The sequence below is a fragment of the Tachysurus vachellii genome, chromosome 4 (genome assembly GCF_030014155.1).
Source record: "Tachysurus vachellii isolate PV-2020 chromosome 4, HZAU_Pvac_v1, whole genome shotgun sequence".
Lineage (NCBI taxonomy): Eukaryota > Metazoa > Chordata > Actinopteri > Siluriformes > Bagridae > Tachysurus > Tachysurus vachellii.
The window spans coordinates 775001-792449 of NC_083463.1; the positions used below are offsets into that span (position 1 = coordinate 775001).

Consider the following 17449-nt stretch of genomic DNA (forward strand, 5'->3'; position numbering starts at 1 on the left):
ACAACTTGTCTTCTCTTTCCCACACTCCACTGCTTCTGTTCGGATCTCTGCATGTCTGGCAGAAATATCATCATGGATGACTGCTCATCAGTTAAAGCTCAATCCTAACAAAACTGAACTGCTGATCATCAGGTGATTCATCCCCAGGTCATGACCTTGCTGTATCCTTGCACAACGATCTGATCTCCCCTTCAGCCACAGCTCACAACCTTGGGGTAACCATGGACAATCAACTGTCCTTTTCCTCTCATGTTGCTAATGTGACTCGCTCATGTCGGTTCCTTCTCTACAACATTAGAAGGATTTGGACATTTTTGTCCACACAAGCTGCTCAGGTACTTGTTCAGTCTCTTGTCATCTCAAGACTGGACTTCTGCAGCTCTCTCTGGCAGGTCTACCTAAGAGCACAATACATCCTCTGCAAATGATCCAAAATGCAGCTGCATGATTGGTTCAAAACACTGATGCTTGCCTACAAAGCCAAAAATGGACCATCTCCCTCTTACCTCAAAGCCCTCATCACTCCTCACACTGGAATTTGCACCCTCAGAGCTACCAGCACTGCTAGACTGGTCCCACCATCTCTCAGGGTAAGAGGTAAGTTTACTACAAGACTCTTTTCTGTTCTGGCACCAAGGTGAGTCAGCTAAGTCACTGGACAGCTGAGTCACTGGACAGCTGAGTCACTGGACAGCTGAGTCACTGGACAGCTGAGTCACTGGCTATTTTCAAATGACAGTTGAAGACCTACTTATTCATGAAACACCTCAACTAGCACCTTCTTCCCTGTTTGTTGTATGTGTGTATTATTTATAAAATAAAATAAAAAAATCTTTGAACAGTGATTTAGGCTCATGGTATCTTAAGTCTGAAGCCTACTGAACCAGAGTTTACATTTACATTTACAAGTAAATGCAAAAGATAAGGAAAGAAGTGCTAGTTGAAGTGTTTCCTGAATAAATAGGTCTTCAACCGCCGTTTGAAAATAGCCAGTGACTCAGCTGTCCGGACCTCTAGGGGAAGTTCACTCCAGAACAGAAAAGAGTCTTGTAGTAAACTTACCTCTTACCCTGAGAGATGGTGGAACCAGTCGAGCAGTACTGATAGATCAGAGGGTGTGGGGTGCAGTATGAGGGCTTTGAGGTAAGAGGGAGACGGTCCGTTTTTAACTTTGTAGGTCAGCATCAGTGTTTTGAATCTGATGCGTGCAGCTACCGGAAGCCAGTGGAGGGATCACAGCAGTGTGGTGGTGTGGAGAACTTTGGTAGGTTGAAAACAAGTCATTCAGCTGCATTTTGGATCATTTGCAGAGGACGGATTGCGTTCACATGTAGACCTGCCAGTAGTGTGTTACAGTAATCCAGTCTTGAAATAACAAGAGACTGAACAAGTACCTGAGCAGCCTGTGTGGGGAAAAATGGCCGAATCCTTCTAATGTTGTAGAGAAGAAACCGACATGAGCGAGTCACATTAGCAACATGAGAGGAAAAGGACAGTTGATTGTCCATGGTTACCCCAAGGTTGCAAGCTGTAGCAGATTGTTGTGCAGGGATATTGCAAGGTCATAACCTGGGGATGAATCACCTGATGATCAGCAGGTCAGTTTTGTTAGGATTGAGCTTTAACTGATGAGCAGTCATCCATGATGAAATTTCTGCCAGACATGCTGAGATCCGGTCAGAAGCTGTGGTATCTGAGGGTGGGAAAGAGAAGATAAGTTGTGTATCATCAGCATAGCAGTGGTAAGAGAACCCATGTGAGGAAATAACTTCACCAAGAGAGTTAGTATACAGGGAGAAAAGAAGAGGACCAAGTACTGAGCCCTGTGGGACACCAGTGGAGAGTCTGCGTGGAGCAGATGTCACTCCCCTCCATGTTACCTGATATGAGCGTCCTTCTAGGTAGGATGCAAACCATTCCCAAGCTGATCTGCAAATCCCAAGAGGGTGGACAAGAGAGTCTTGTAGTTGACCGTATAAAACGCTGCTGAAAGGTCAAGGAGGATAAGGACGGATGAGAGTTTGGCTGATGTAGCAGCATGTAGTTTCTCAGAGACATCCAAAAGGGCTGTCTCTGTGGAATGAGCTGCTTTAAAGTCAGACTGTTGGGATCTTGGAGGTTGTTCTGTGTGAGATAGACAGACAGTTGATTATAGACAATGTGTTCAAGAATTTTTGAAAGAAACGAGAGAAGTGACACCGGTCTGTAGTTACTGAGGTCATCTTTCATAGAGTTCATGCATTCAATGATAGAGACTTAAGCACTTTTGTACGTCACTCTGGTGTCAAATGTTGTTGGGTGGATTGTAGGGCGGATTGTTTAGTGGATTGTTCGGTGGACTGTAGGGTGGATTGTAGGGTGGATTGAAGGGTGGATTGTTTGGTGGATTGTAAAAAAAAAAATTCTTGAAAGCATTGTCTAAAATTATCTGTCTGTCTATCTCTCACAGAACAACCTCCAAGATCCCAACCAGTCTGGCTTTAAAGCAGAACATTCATAGGGTGGATTGTTGTATGGACTGTAGGGTGGACTGTAAGGCTGTGTGAGTAATACTGTAGTTACCTTGCGGGACAGTGGCACCTCTATTGGAACAGGAATGACCTCTGCAAGCAAACAGCCATAAAATGCCACCCAAAACATGCCAGGATCACTGTTCGGGTACACAAGTGCCACCTGGGGGTAACAGCATTTACCATAAGCACCTCAGCTTGCACATTTATAAACAGTTTAAATAAACAATAAGTAAATAATATTTAAAAAATTAAAAAGAATTATCTTCATTATAGTTTTATTAAGCCATTATATAATATTATGACATAACTTGACTCTACCTTTTCACCAACCACTCTAGTGGAAAAAACATTTTGCAAATATTATAAGCTCAGAAAAAACTCTTTAATATCCAATACGATGACAGAAAACTTTACTCTATCTATTCCTATTTGTTCATAGATTTCTAAATGGACTCCCAGTCTGTCAAAAGATAAAAGACAGCTACTGCTGCTCACCCGGTCTCCAGGCTTGATGACCTGCTCGTTCTTGGTTCCCAGTTTGTTCAGTAGTGTGTAGGCCAGTTTAACACTACGACTCCACAGTTTCCCTTGAAAACACACACGAAATATCACGGATGGAAAAATCTGTAGCCAGTGACAAGAAGATTTATATTCAGCTTTTCTGAACTCTGGATATAAATTTGAAATTTCTCCTCTGAGTTTCCTCCTCTGAGTAGATCATTTCGAAGTTGCAGGAACATGAGGAGAAACTTCTATCCTAATGTTTGCAAGTTTATTCATAATAAAATGATTTCCTTTTACCATATGTAAGAGTGTAGAGAGGTTTTCCTGTAATGTCCAGAGTTGTAAGAGCAGGGCTTTTGCCCTGAGTGGCACCCCATCGAGCCAGCGCAGCCTGCAGGGCAGGAGGCCAGTTACTGACCACGCCCAGTGGCTCTCCCTTCACTGGGATTATCTGACGGCCCTCGGGCCTCGGGGTGTTAGGGTCTGGCCGAGGGACTGAAGAAGAGAGTATAAAACAGATAAACATCTTTGTAAAAATTCAAATTCAAATTTATTTGTATAGCGCTTTACAGAACAAACATAAAAGTGAGGAAAAACTCCCTTAGATGGTAAAGGAAGAAACATTGAGAGGAACTAGACACAAAGGGAAACCTCATCCTCAAATGAAACCAAGCATCTCCGTGTGTATGTGTGTGTACATCCTGGTACAGGAATGTTGTGTACATGAAGCCACACACCTTCTACAATCTCCTCTTGGTCATCCATGAAAAACTCACTAAGTGGAGGACGTTTAGGTCGTTTCAGCGTGTTGAGGAGCTGCTGGATCTTAGTAGACACACGACTGGACACAGGAACACCTAGACCAGGACCAGGCAGGTGAGGGGGTGAGACAGATGAGCACAGGTACACAAACACATTCCTGACCCAGCCAAGCAGGACAGGACAAGACCACACATGTTCCTCATGGCTCCAGATGAGTTCATAACTTCATAACATCTCTGTTCATGTGTCTAAAGACCAGGGACCTCCTTTATCTCATGCGTAACAATAGGATTTCACACACTATTAATACACAGATAAGTTCTTGTCTGGTTTTATACTGTATAAGATATTTTTATTTGCTGTCATTTTTGCAATGCACATAAGTAAACACGTACTGAAAAATCCCACATTGTGCTTTAAAATGTTTGTAAAGATTAGACTGTATGCATCACTGATAAATGTGGACCCTGGACCAGAAAAGGGGGATAAAAAGGAGCAAATCTACACAGTGCTTCAACACACACCTTCACATTATTACACACACACAATGAAAGCAGGCTGAGGGACAAGACCTAACTGCAGGGCATGGTTACGGCTAAGCATTACCTTTCCCCACTCTTCTCACTAACAGAGAAAAGCAATGAAAAGCAGCATGACAAGTGAAGAAAGAGTGGAAAGGAAAAAGAAAAAATACATTATTGATTAATAAATGAATGTCACTCTTTGAGTGTGTGTGTTATCAATTCACCAACTTAAATCACTGTCAGACATTAAACAATGCAAACGTATTGTGCTCACTGTAAACACACATACACTGTCAGTCCAGTTCATTAGTCACCAAAATGAATGGTCACCATGACAACAGTCAAAGCAGTTACATCATCAGGGTCTAAATATTTAAATAGTACTGAACTTTGCATGGGTGTCGGAACCATTATATGTGGGTGGGACAGGACCCACCCACTTTTTAAGACCAATAATATTGGACCCACCCACTTTTTAAGACCAATAATATTGGACCCACCCACTTTTTAAGACCAATAATATTGGACCCACCCACTTTTTAAGACCAATAATATTGGACCCACCCACTTTTACCGTCTCTATCAGCGCATATATCTGTTCCCTTTTCCCAGAGCGCCGCCAGTCGAATCCATTCTGCTTGAGGAATGCCCTAATAAATTAAACTCCATTCCACATTTTACCTACAGCATTGACCACACTCCTGCTTCCTGAAATCCATGGGTGTCAGAACCACTGTATGTAGGTGGGACAGGACACACCCACTTTTTATTTGCTTCTGACACCCATGGAACCTTGGAGTTCTCTTCAGCAGATTAGAAAAAACCCTGCACTGAATTTGGTTGTGCTTCTGTCCAATGGTCAGGTGAGCAGAGCAGGGACATGTGGGCGGAGCTAAAATCAGTGCAGACCATCCATTACTCAAAATATCATATATAACTGTCCTGATAAGTATCTCTGACTGGAGTCAGAATTTTATACAGTAATTTTGTGTTTATGGTTTTTTTAACAGAATGTAAATAACTAACAGCTTTCTGTCCTCTTCAGTTTACACCATACACATGTACAGTTAACACAAGTGCTTTGTGCTCTTGAGTTTTTAGTTTTCTTTTCACAAAACTTTTAAGTATTAACAACCTTGTGTTGGTCAGGGTACAGAAATGACTAAATATGTTGCATTGTTCAGTGGAGAAGAGCTATGACACACACACATAGTCTCAGTACCGTCTGCTGTCTCTATCATGCTGGATCTGCTCTGGCCACGACTCATTCCTCTCACTATGGCATTAGATGGAAGATCCACACGAGATCCTTGATTTCGTGTCTGAGTCGGAGACTCACCATCAGCACCCAGAACAATGAAACCTGTAGGATCTGTGTCACACACACACACCACACACACATACCACACACACATACATCACACACACACATCACACACACACACACACATCACACACACACACACCACACACACACACACCACACACACACACACACCACACACATACATCACACATACATCACACATACCACACACACATATATCACACACACACACACCACACACATACCACACACACCACACACACATACATCACACACACACCACACACACACACACACACACACACATACATCACACATACCACACACACATACATCACACACACACCACACACATACCACACACACACCACACACATACATCACACATACATCACACACACACATACCACACACACACAAACACACCGTATTAAACTCATCTAAATCAATTATAATACTTTTCAGTTTTACAATCATTTATCATCCTACTCTCTGGTGTTTATAATGGTTTGTAAACATTATAATGACATATAATATAACTTATAATAATATATAATATACTAATCCCTCAGGCAGCTGGGACAGGTTTGTGTGTGAGATGGGACTCACCGATGCAGGCGTGGGCAAAGGCCTCTGCGAGGGCGGACGGTTGTGAGTATGAATGTGGTGGCTGTGAGTGTGTGTGTTGACTTTGTGGCTGAGGTGCCTGAGGGGGACGAGACTCTCCATGAGACATGGTGGAAGATGCTGAGGAAGAGGAAGTGGAGGAACCCGGGATGGAACTGTTCATCCACGAGTCTGGAGATGGCTGCTGACCACCACTGAGCCCTGGACCACTTTCATCATCTGAGGACGAGGACGAGTCTGACGGGACAGAGAGACAGACAGGAGGAACAGTAGCTACATATACAATAAACTGAGTGTGTATGTATGTGTGTGTTTGTGCGTGTGTGTGGTGTGTGTGTGTGTGTGTGTATCTGTCTGTCTGTGTACCTGGTGGGCTGCAATTGTCGATAGGTGACTGCACGTACGCTGAGCGACGTTTGGTCGGCATCGGCAACGCCATTTTCTCCTCTTTGTGTTTGGCCAAAGCAGCCTGAACAGCTTCAGTGTGTATATCTGTCACACACGCACACAGACACACACCCACGCACACACCCACACACACACACACAAAGAAAGATAGAGCGAGAGAGAATGAGAGATCATCATAATACACGGCCAGTTTTCTGTTAAACTCCGCCCACAAACAGACCTGTATTTCAGTTTTGATTATTTGTGCTTCATTTCACTTTCAGTGTAAATAATATTAATAATTTAGTCCAACATCATGTACAAAACATTTGTATATAAACAGAGGGACAGAAGAACATCAGCACAGAAACTTATCTGCTTATCTGTTTTATTTTATTTATTAATGTCATGTTTTAATTCTAGATTTTTACCTTTTTTAGTGCCAAATTGAAATGTACCAGATTTAAAAGAAGCAACTTCTATTTGAATATCTGTCTCTTTTTATAACGCTGCATAAGTGCTTATTAAGACCTGATCATAACTCTGTGTTATTACCTGATCTGTAGCGCTCATCCCGAGTGCCTCCGCTCCTGTGCGATCTGCGTGCACGACGATGCCGAGAGGAGGAGGAGCTTGTGGAGGCGTTGCTGGGTACAGTAGCAGAGCTTGGACCAGGCTCCTGTCCATCATACTGTGGAGGTGGGGTCAAATCTGTAAGACAAAAATAAATGTCCAAAGGTTTTATTCAGTAGATTTGAATCACTTTTATTTTTTTTAATTCTACTTAAATCAGTGATTTTTCACTGTGTAACATTGGGGCAGAGCTCAGTTTGTGATGTAACTACATTATGAGTTTCAAGCCACTCGCAACTCATATGCAAATTAATGTATCACAGAAACCTTTAAATACAGAACCTGAAGCTTAGCGATCTTGTTCTAGATGAAACTAGGGTGGTTTCCACGGTAACATTCATTCATTCATCTTCTACCGCTTATCCGAACTACCTCGGGTCACGGGGAGCCTGTGCCTATCTCAGGCGTCATCGGGCATCAAGGCAGGATACACCCTGGACGGAGTGCCAACCCATCACAGGGCACACACACACACACACACACACTCTCATTCACTCACACAATCACACACTACGGACAATTTTCCAGAGATGCCAATCAACCTACCATGCATGTCTTTGGACCAGGGGAGGAAACCGGAGTACCCGGAGGAAACCCCCGAGGCACGGGGAGAACATGCAAACTCCACACACACAAGGTGGAGGTGGGAATCGAACCCCGACCCTGGAGGTGTGAGGTGAACGTGATAACCACTAAGCCACCACGGTAACATGTTTTATCTATATATGTATTACATACAGTTTGTTACGTCTCTTACTTAATCGTGAAGGAGAGCAGTAGATGGACTGGCTGAGTGAACTGATACATACAGTTTGTGAGCTAAATGTAAGAACGAGGTGAATGATGGACTGACTCACTGTTTTCGGCTCGGCTGACAGACGCATGCTGTTCATTCGGTTCGTCACCTTTTCAAACAAGAAGAAAAACAATGACAATCATAATATCTTTAAAAAAACAACGATTTAACTTAGTAAGATGATCAGGGAATGAATCAGTAAACACATCTGAATGAATCATTTTAGTGACTGGAAGTCCAGCTGAACTGTACAGGTCAGGGTCTAAGGCTGGAGCTGAGCGTACATGAGCAGGAATTATGGCTGATGGCATAAAGAACAAATCGAATGAACCTCCTACTGAAGTGTTAACAAACTCTATCTTAACTCCTTTTGACTAATGTTGTCTAACGCTCCTGTGGGCTGTAACACACACACACACGCTGCAGCTGCACTGTTGTGATTCTGATGAGGATAAAGGTGTTAATAAGGCATTAAAACATAAATGAGGCATTTCACAAGAATATCTTCATCTATACACCACAGATATGAGGTGAAAGAAAAGAAACAGAAGTGTGTAAAGAGAGCAGGTCCTGTGTCTTACTTTGTGTGTGTGTTGTGTACGGAGCCAGTAACTTAGCCCTCTTCTTCTCATATCCTTTCTGTGTGATGTCACCTAAAAAAACAAGGAAAAACATGCAATTATTTAACACACGAACACTGAAACATGACAAATATTCAGCCCTGGGCATTATTTCAGTACACTTAGTTAATGTAGTTACTATAGTAACATCTGTTAGTGGTTGATAATTGTCAATTATTAATAGATAATTAGAATTTAATTATTAATTGAAAGGAAAAATCAAAAATAAATATCTCTAAAATGTAACATCTCCTAACCCCGCCTCTATCCCCGCCTCTAACCCCACCTCTAACCGGCCCATAGCTCCACCCATCTGTTGTCCTTACCCTAACCATAACCCCACCTCTAACCAGCATCTAACCCCGCCTCTAACCTGCCCATAGCTCCACCCATCTGTTATCCTTACCCTAACCCTAACCCTGCCTCTAACCTGCCCATAGCTCCACACATCTGTTATCCTAACACTAACCCTGCCTCTAACCAGCATCTAACCCCGCCTCTAACCTGCCCATAGCTCCACCCATCTGTTATCCTTACCCTAACCCTAACCCTGCCTCTAACCTGCCCATAGCTCCACACATCTGTTATCCTAACACTAACCCTGCCTCTAACCAGCATCTAACCCCGCCTCTAACCTGCCCATAGCTCCACCCATCTGTTATCCTTACCCTAAACCCCGCCTCTAACCTGCCCATAGCTCCACACATCTGTTATCCTAACACTAACCCTGCCTCTAACCAGCATCTAACCCCACCTCTATCCTGCCCATAGCTCCACCCATCTGTTGTCCTAACCCTAACCCCACCCAGTCTTTACTATCACCTTACTCACAACCAGATCCCAGGTCTTGACTCTAACTCTGTCCCAACCAGCCTATAACCCCACCCTCGACCACACCCGTGTCTTTTTATAATAACTGCAGTAAGGATGTTTATGAGGACAGAGAGATTGTGTGGAGTGAAATCTGAGCACATCAACTGAGAGCAAATAAAAATGCATAAGTGCTGAGAGATGAGAGAAGGATGTGATTTAATCATCTCACCATTTCTCTTCTCTCAGCTGAAATCTCACTCTCACTCCTCCAACTTTTATTCTACTGTGCTGTCTTATGTCATTTAACTTTCTGTGTGGCTGCAGTGAGAATGTCCCGGCTTTAAAATGTCCCGGTGTTGTTTTGAAGCAGATTTTATTCCTGAGAGAATTCTGTTTTCTTATTTCTCAGAGGAAACACACACACACACACACACACACACACTTTCTCTCCCTGTGATTGTGTCATTTTCTTCAGTGTTCAACTGCCTGTCATTAAACAAAGTAAGTGCGTGAAGCTCTGTGTGTGTGTGTGTGTGTGTGTGTGTGTGTGTGTCCACACGCATGTGTGTGCTCAAACCATTTACATGCTCACATCTAACTAACCTCCCACAGACACAAACCCAAACAAACTCACCGCCTCCAACACTTCTTCCCAGAAATCCCACTGTAACCATGGCAACTGTGAGACTGCAGTGTAGGAGTGTGAGTGTGTGTGTGTTCCTCTGCCAGGAGGTTAAGATCTCTCTCTCTCTCTTTCCAGTTCCCATTTCCATATATGGACTTAATAAAATGACACCCCTTCCATATATTGACTCAAAGCCACACCCACATTACCACTGACAGTCTTAGAAACATGGCTGCTAAAAACTACAATCTTTTCATATGTGGACTCAACAACATACCAATCTATATCAGCTTCATATAAGGACATAATGCCACGCCCACATGTCTCTATTCTAACTAAAAACTGGGATTTTGTAAATGTAATGTCAATATGAAGAGAGAATAAAGTTCGGCTGGTGAGGATGCGAGTGTTTATATCTGCTGTAACAGAAGTGACAACAGGAAGTGACACGTTTGACCAACGCTCCACTTCATTCAATGTAAATATAAATAGATAAAAAGTATGAAGTCTAGTTCTTTAATGATTAAAAATATAATTATTGGTAAATAATCAGACACACACACCCACCCACTCACACACAAAAACACATTCACACACACACAAAAACACAACAGAATTTAGATCCCAATGAACTATCAAATTACAGACCTATTTCACATCTTCAGTTTATGTCTGAAATACTAGAAATTGTTGTGTCTGTTCAACTGAGCTCCTTCTTACAGGAGAACAATATCTTTGAAGAGTTTCAGTCAGGTTTCAGGCCCCATCATAGTACAGAAACTGCACACTATTGGTCACACTAAATGTCACTATTAGTTCTACTTGACCTTAGTGCTGCTGACACGAGGTGGGACAAAGGCGGGTGAGGATCCAAATGCAGTTTTAGATTTTACTTAAACCAAAACAAGAAACAGGTAATACAAACAAGCAAACAAACAGGCAGGCAAAACAGAGCAGAATACAGAGCAGACAGGAGACCAGAACATCCACAACATACATACAAGCACAATGCAATAACGACCAACAAAAGGGAAGTGAACACAGAGTATAAATAACAGACAAGAACCAATCACAGAGCAGAACCAATTAGAGACAAAGACAAGACACCTGAAGGAGAGAAGGAGTACAATTAATGTCCATGGAAACCAAAGAGTGGGCGGAGCAAACAATTAACCACAGGAAAAGACAGCAGACAGAAACAGGACAGAAACACAGACAGACTCATTACAGCTGCATTCGACACTATAGATCACAACATTCTCCTAGATCGCTTACAGAATTACACAGGTATTCATGGACAGGCTTTAAGTTGGTTTAGATCCTACCTGTCTGATCGATAACATTTTGTAGAATTAAATGGTGAATCCTCCAGTTTACTACCAGTTAATTATGGGGTCCCTCAAGGATCAGTTTTAGGACCTCTGCTTTTCTCGATATACATGCTTCCATTAGGGAACATTATTAGAAGACATGGGATTAATTTCAACTGTTATGCTGACGACACACAGTTATATATCTCATCAAAACCAGATGAAATAGTTAATTTGGACAATTTAGCTGAGTGCGGTAAAGAGGTAACAGACTGGATGAACTGCAATTTTCTGTTATTAAACTCCGATAAGACAGAAATATTACTTATAGGTCCAAAAACCAGTACACAGAAACTCTCACAATTTAAATTCCATTTAGAGGGATGTTATGTTACTAGTAGCTCGACAGTGAAAGACCTGGTGTTTATTAGACAGCAACCTGTATTTTGAAAATCACGTCGCCCAAACCACAAAAACAGCCTTCTTCCACCTTAGAAATATTGCCAAGCTGAGAAACATCCTGTCTGTATCTGATGCTGAGAAGCTAGTTCACGCTTTCATGACCTCTAGACTGGACTATTGTAATGCATTACTAGGTGGTTGTCCTGCATCTTTAATAAATAGGCTACAGTTAGTCCAAAATGCAGCTGCCAGAGTTCTCACTAGGACAAGAAAGTATGACCATATAACCCCAATTTTATCATCTCTACACTGGCTACCTGTTAAGTTTAGAATTGATTACAAACTGCTGCTACTTATGTACAAGGCTCTTAATGGTTTAGCTCCCATGTATCTAACTAGTCTTCTAACACGTTACAATCCTTCACGCTCTCTGAGATCACAAAACTCAGGACTTCTGGTAGTTCCCAGAATATCTAAGTCTACTAAAGGTGGTAGAGCGTTTTCTTATTTAGCTCCCAAACTCTGGAATAGTCTTCCTGATAGTGTTCGGGGCTCAGACACACTTTCCCAGTTTAAATGTAGATTAAAAACTCATCTCTTTAGTCAGACGTACACATAATACATCCCATAATATTGTGCACTATTACATCAGACCAAATGTACATTATCATCTAGTGCTTGTTAATATTATGAACAGCAGATATTTTAATTTCTCTCCACTGCTTCTCTCTTTCTACCATCCCGAGGCATCCAGAAACTGTATGAAGATTTTGGACCTCCACTGAGACGAAGGCGACTCTGTGAGGATCCTGAGACATCTACAGATCTACCAGCTCCATTTAGACTCTGTGATACTAAAGAGGAGATGTGAACTCCATGTGGTCTTTTACATCAGTACAACATTTATCAGACTGTATATTTATAATCACACCCCCAGTGTCACCCAGATGAGGATGAGGTTCTCCTTTGAGTCTGGTTCCTCTCAAGGTTTCTTCATTTACCATCTAAGGGAGTTTTTCCTCCCCACAGTCACCTGAGTCACCTCAGACTTGTTCATTGGGGATAAATACATACACATTTAAATATATCTAAGATTAATATTAGATATATTTAAATGTGTATGTATTTATTATATTATATTATATTAATCTTGTATTTTGTATTATATTAATCTTTATATTAATCTTTATATTAACCTTCTGTTCTATGTTTATGTTCTGTAAAGCTGCTTTGAGACGATGTCCATTGTAAACGGCGCTATACAAATAAACTTGAATTGAAAATCGAATTGAACACACACACACAAAAACACATGCCCACAGACACACACACAGACACACACACACACAAAAACACACACACACACACACACACACACACACACACACACACACACAAAAACACATGCCCACAGACACACACAAAAACAACCACACACACAAAAACACATGCCCACAGACACACACACAGACACACAGACAAAAACACACACACACACAAAAAAAACACACAGACACACACACACAAAAACACACACGCATAGACACACACACACAAAAACACACGTACACAGACACACACACAAAGAGACACACAGACACAAAAACACATGCCCACAGACACAGAGACACACACACAGACACACACACACACATACAAAAACACATGCAAACACACACACACAGAGACACACACACACAAAAATACATGCGCACAGACACACACACACACAGACACACACACAAAAACACATGTGCGCACACACACACACAGAGAGACACACACAAAAGCACATGCGCACACACACAAACACGCACAGACACACACACAGAGGCACACACACAGAGACACACACAAAAACACATGCGCACACACACACACAGAGACACACAAAAACACATGCGCAGACACACACAGAGACACACACACAGAGACACACACACACAGACACACACACGTACATAAAACTAGAACAGAACATTCAGGCTTCATCATAAACTGATTATATTTAAGCCCTAAAGTTTTCTTCAGTCTGTTTCTCAGATGAAAGCTGCACTTCGTGTATTTTGAGAGAATTCCTAAAAAACATTAAAAACCCTTATTTACCCAGACGCTCCCTGAGGAACCTGCAGTTGAGTTTGCAGGAGTACAATCTCTGCTACGTCTAGCATTTATTTATCAACATAAAGCTTCCATAAACGTGTAATAGCGCTTTTATTGTAGCAGGAAGTGATGTAACTGCAGGAAGGAGCTCCACGTGTGCTGTAGGAAGGTTTCAAGCAACCATTAAAAACAGTGGCTTGGATTTGTTGTTATTTTACATCTCAACAAAAGGATGGAGTTTTTATATAACGTCACTGAAATCGTGACTCCGTGCTGCACACACTTGTAGAAACCGAAACCTGTCCCTTTGTCGCTGTTAGCATGAGTGTATCATTGAGTGTAACACTGCAGCTTTCAGGTGTGTAAAGTGAATGATGTGAGTGACACAGCGATACGGTTCTCCTGTTCACACACACACACACACACACACACACACACACACACACACACACACACACACACACACACAGCTGATGCTTCAGTGTCAGGTTTCATGCAGAACAGCAGCTTCTCTTACTCACAGATCAGAGATCAGACAGAGGGCAGGAACATGATGAAGGTCTGAGCTCAGGGATCAAACACCTCGTTAATCTGATGATCAGGTTCAGCTCTTCACTAAACAACACTACGATCATGTGACAATAATAAAGTCCCACTGAACCTCTAGCAGAAGGGCATTGTGGGTCATGTAGTAAAGAGACAGATTAATGAGAGATGTTAAAACTAGAAATATACCTTGCAGATGCTTTAAAGATCTCAAGGCCACATTAAAGCTTTACACCTGAAATAACCAGGTGGAGGTGGAATGATGGGATTATTACAAAAAATAAAAATGTCTCAGTCATTTAAAATAAAACACAAACACAAATCCTGGTGTACAGATTACAGATGGTACTGTCCCAGTTTCCTTTATCTACTGTCATGTTTAATTAATCAGCACACACACACACACAGAGAGGGAGAGAGAGGGAGAGAGAGAGAGAGAGAGAGAGAGAGAGAGAGAGATTGAAGAATTATTGTAAGTGAGCAAATAAATAAATAAATAAATAAATAAATAAATAAATAAATAAATAAGCTATAAATAGATCAGCCCATGAAGCCCGTGTGTGTTGTGTAGATTCTGACGTCACTGGAGATAATTAACAAGAGATGAGTTATTTATTATTAGTGTGATTATTGTGTGTAAACAGAGATTATAACTATATAGTGTGGATGATAATTATATTAAAAATACTCTAAACAATATGAATACTTATTAATCAAGGTGTAGACAAACAAACAAACGAATAAATAAATAAACAAACAAATAAATAAAGGCCTCGCTTAAAGAAAACAAGGCCGTTCATTTCGACATCATATTTCGAACCGCGGTTTGAATGAAATGATGTGAGTGAAAAGAACAGTGATGTAAACACGAGCCTGTGTGTGAGGAAGATGAGGAAGATGAGGATGATGAGGAGACAGAACGGGGGTCAGTCTGACATTAATCCCGGTGTGAGGTGTCGCTCCCTTACGCAATCCGGCGTGTGTGTGTATGTGTGCGCGCGCTCAAGAGGTGATGATGATGATGATGATGATGATTAGTGTGAGCTCTTACCCTCAGACAGCTCCAGGTCGAGCTCAGCCAGCTGTTCCCGGACCTCCGACGGCAGCGCGCTCACATCCACGGGCCTCTCCGCCATCATCTCTCCGGGATGAAACCGCGGCTTCCCCGGAAACCAAACCGGACAAACAACAACGACGACACCCCGCTTCCGGCGGCTCTCTCTAAACGGCGGCTGTTCAGCAGCAGCACAACAACAGCGAGCGCCATCCGGGATCCTCTGTCCGCTCCTCAGCGCTGCGTCTCCGCCATGAGACAGAGAGAGAAACCCCGGGACCGGTGGAGAGGGTCACGTGACACACACACACACACACACTCACACTCACATCATCATAAACACACTCTCTCTATCACACGGAGACTAGGTGGTTCGGGTCTCCCTCTGCTGTTTTAGAAGCGGAAAGGCTCTAAACTCTCTTCAAATGTTCCTTTAAATGAAGACGGTTTTAACTTTACACATGAACATGTAAACATCATCATCATCACACTTGTCAGACCAAATGTCAGTTTTGTATAAACACACACACTCTGGAATTATAAATCATTATAAACACAGAGTGCGTTTATAAATCATTACTGACACTGAGAGTGGGATTATACATCATTATAAACACAGATTGGGATTATAAATCATTATAAACACAGAGTGGGATTATAAATCTCGTGGGATTACTGCATTTCGTTGTACTTGTGCATGTGTAATGACAATAAAGTTGAATCGAATCTAATCTAATCTAAATCATTATAAACATAGAGTGGGATTATAAATCATTACTGACACTGAGAGTGGGATTATAAATCATTACTGACACTGAGAGTGGGATTATAAATCATTATAAATGCCAGGGAGTGGGATTATAAATCATTATAAATGCCAGAGAGTGGGATTATAAATCATTATATAGACCGAGAGTGAGATTATAAATCATTACTGACACAGAGAGTGGGATTATAAATCATTATAAACACATAGTGGGATTATACATCATTATAGACACTGAGAGTGGGTTTATAAATCATTACTGACACTGAGAGTGGGATTATAAATCATTATATAGACCGAGAGTGGGATTATAAATCATTACTGACACAGAGAGTGGGATTATAAATCATTATAAACACATAGTGGGATTATACATCATTATAGACACTGAGAGTGGGTTTATAAATCATTACTGACACTGAGAGTGGGATTATAAATCATTATATAGACCGAGAGTGGGATTATAAATCATTACTGACACAGAGAGTGGGATTATAAATCATTATAAACACAGAGTGGGATTATACATCATTATAGACACTGAGAGTGGGTTTATAAATCATTACTGACACTGATAGTTGGATTATAAATCATTACTGACACTGAGAGTGGGATTATAACTCATTATATACACTGAGAGTGCGTTTATAAATCATTACTGACACTGAGAGTGGGATTATAAATCATTATAAACACCAGAGAGTGGCATTATAAATCATTATAAATGCCAGAGAGTGGGATTATAAATCATTACTGACACAGAGAGTGGGATTATAAATTATTATAAACCCTGAGAGTGGGATTATAAATCATTATAAACACAGAGTGAGATTATAAATCATTACTGACACAGAGTGGGATTATAAATCATTATAAACACAGAGTGGGATTATAAATCGTTATAAACATGGAGAGTGAGATTATAAATCATTACTGACAGAGTGGGATTATAAATCCTTATATACACAGAGTGAGATTATAAATCATTACTGACACAGAGTGGGACTCTAAATTATTATAAACACAGAGAGTGTGATTATAAATCATTATAAACACAGAGTGGGATTATAAATCGTTATAAACACGGAGAGCGTGATTATAAATCATTACTGACACTGAGTGAGATTATAAATCATT

The 17449-nt window shown here is 41.3% G+C and overlaps 1 protein-coding gene across 4 annotated transcripts in view; it reads right to left on the reverse strand.

The window, feature by feature from the left end:
• The window catches only part of dip2bb (disco-interacting protein 2 homolog Bb), a 41815-nt gene extending 25973 nt beyond the window's left edge, over nucleotides 1-15842 (reverse strand). For 2 of the 4 annotated variants that reach the window (XM_060867278.1, XM_060867275.1), the window contains exons 1-12: nucleotides 15544-15842; nucleotides 8655-8726; nucleotides 8135-8182; nucleotides 7200-7355; nucleotides 6624-6749; nucleotides 6240-6494; nucleotides 5526-5675; nucleotides 4386-4403; nucleotides 3755-3874; nucleotides 3315-3512; nucleotides 3009-3100; nucleotides 2563-2673 (exon numbers count right to left, since the gene is read on the reverse strand). In XM_060867278.1, the coding sequence (XP_060723261.1) occupies nucleotides 2563-2673; nucleotides 3009-3100; nucleotides 3315-3512; nucleotides 3755-3874; nucleotides 4386-4403; nucleotides 5526-5675; nucleotides 6240-6494; nucleotides 6624-6749; nucleotides 7200-7355; nucleotides 8135-8182; nucleotides 8655-8726; nucleotides 15544-15631 (1434 nt within the window). In that variant the 5' untranslated portion in view covers nucleotides 15632-15842. The remainder of the gene's footprint in view (nucleotides 1-2562; nucleotides 2674-3008; nucleotides 3101-3314; nucleotides 3513-3754; nucleotides 3875-4385; nucleotides 4404-5525; nucleotides 5676-6239; nucleotides 6495-6623; nucleotides 6750-7199; nucleotides 7356-8134; nucleotides 8183-8654; nucleotides 8727-15543) is intronic. The other 2 variants (XM_060867279.1, XM_060867277.1) reach the window with 1 other exon arrangement.
• Between the last annotated feature and the right edge of the window lie 1607 nt (nucleotides 15843-17449).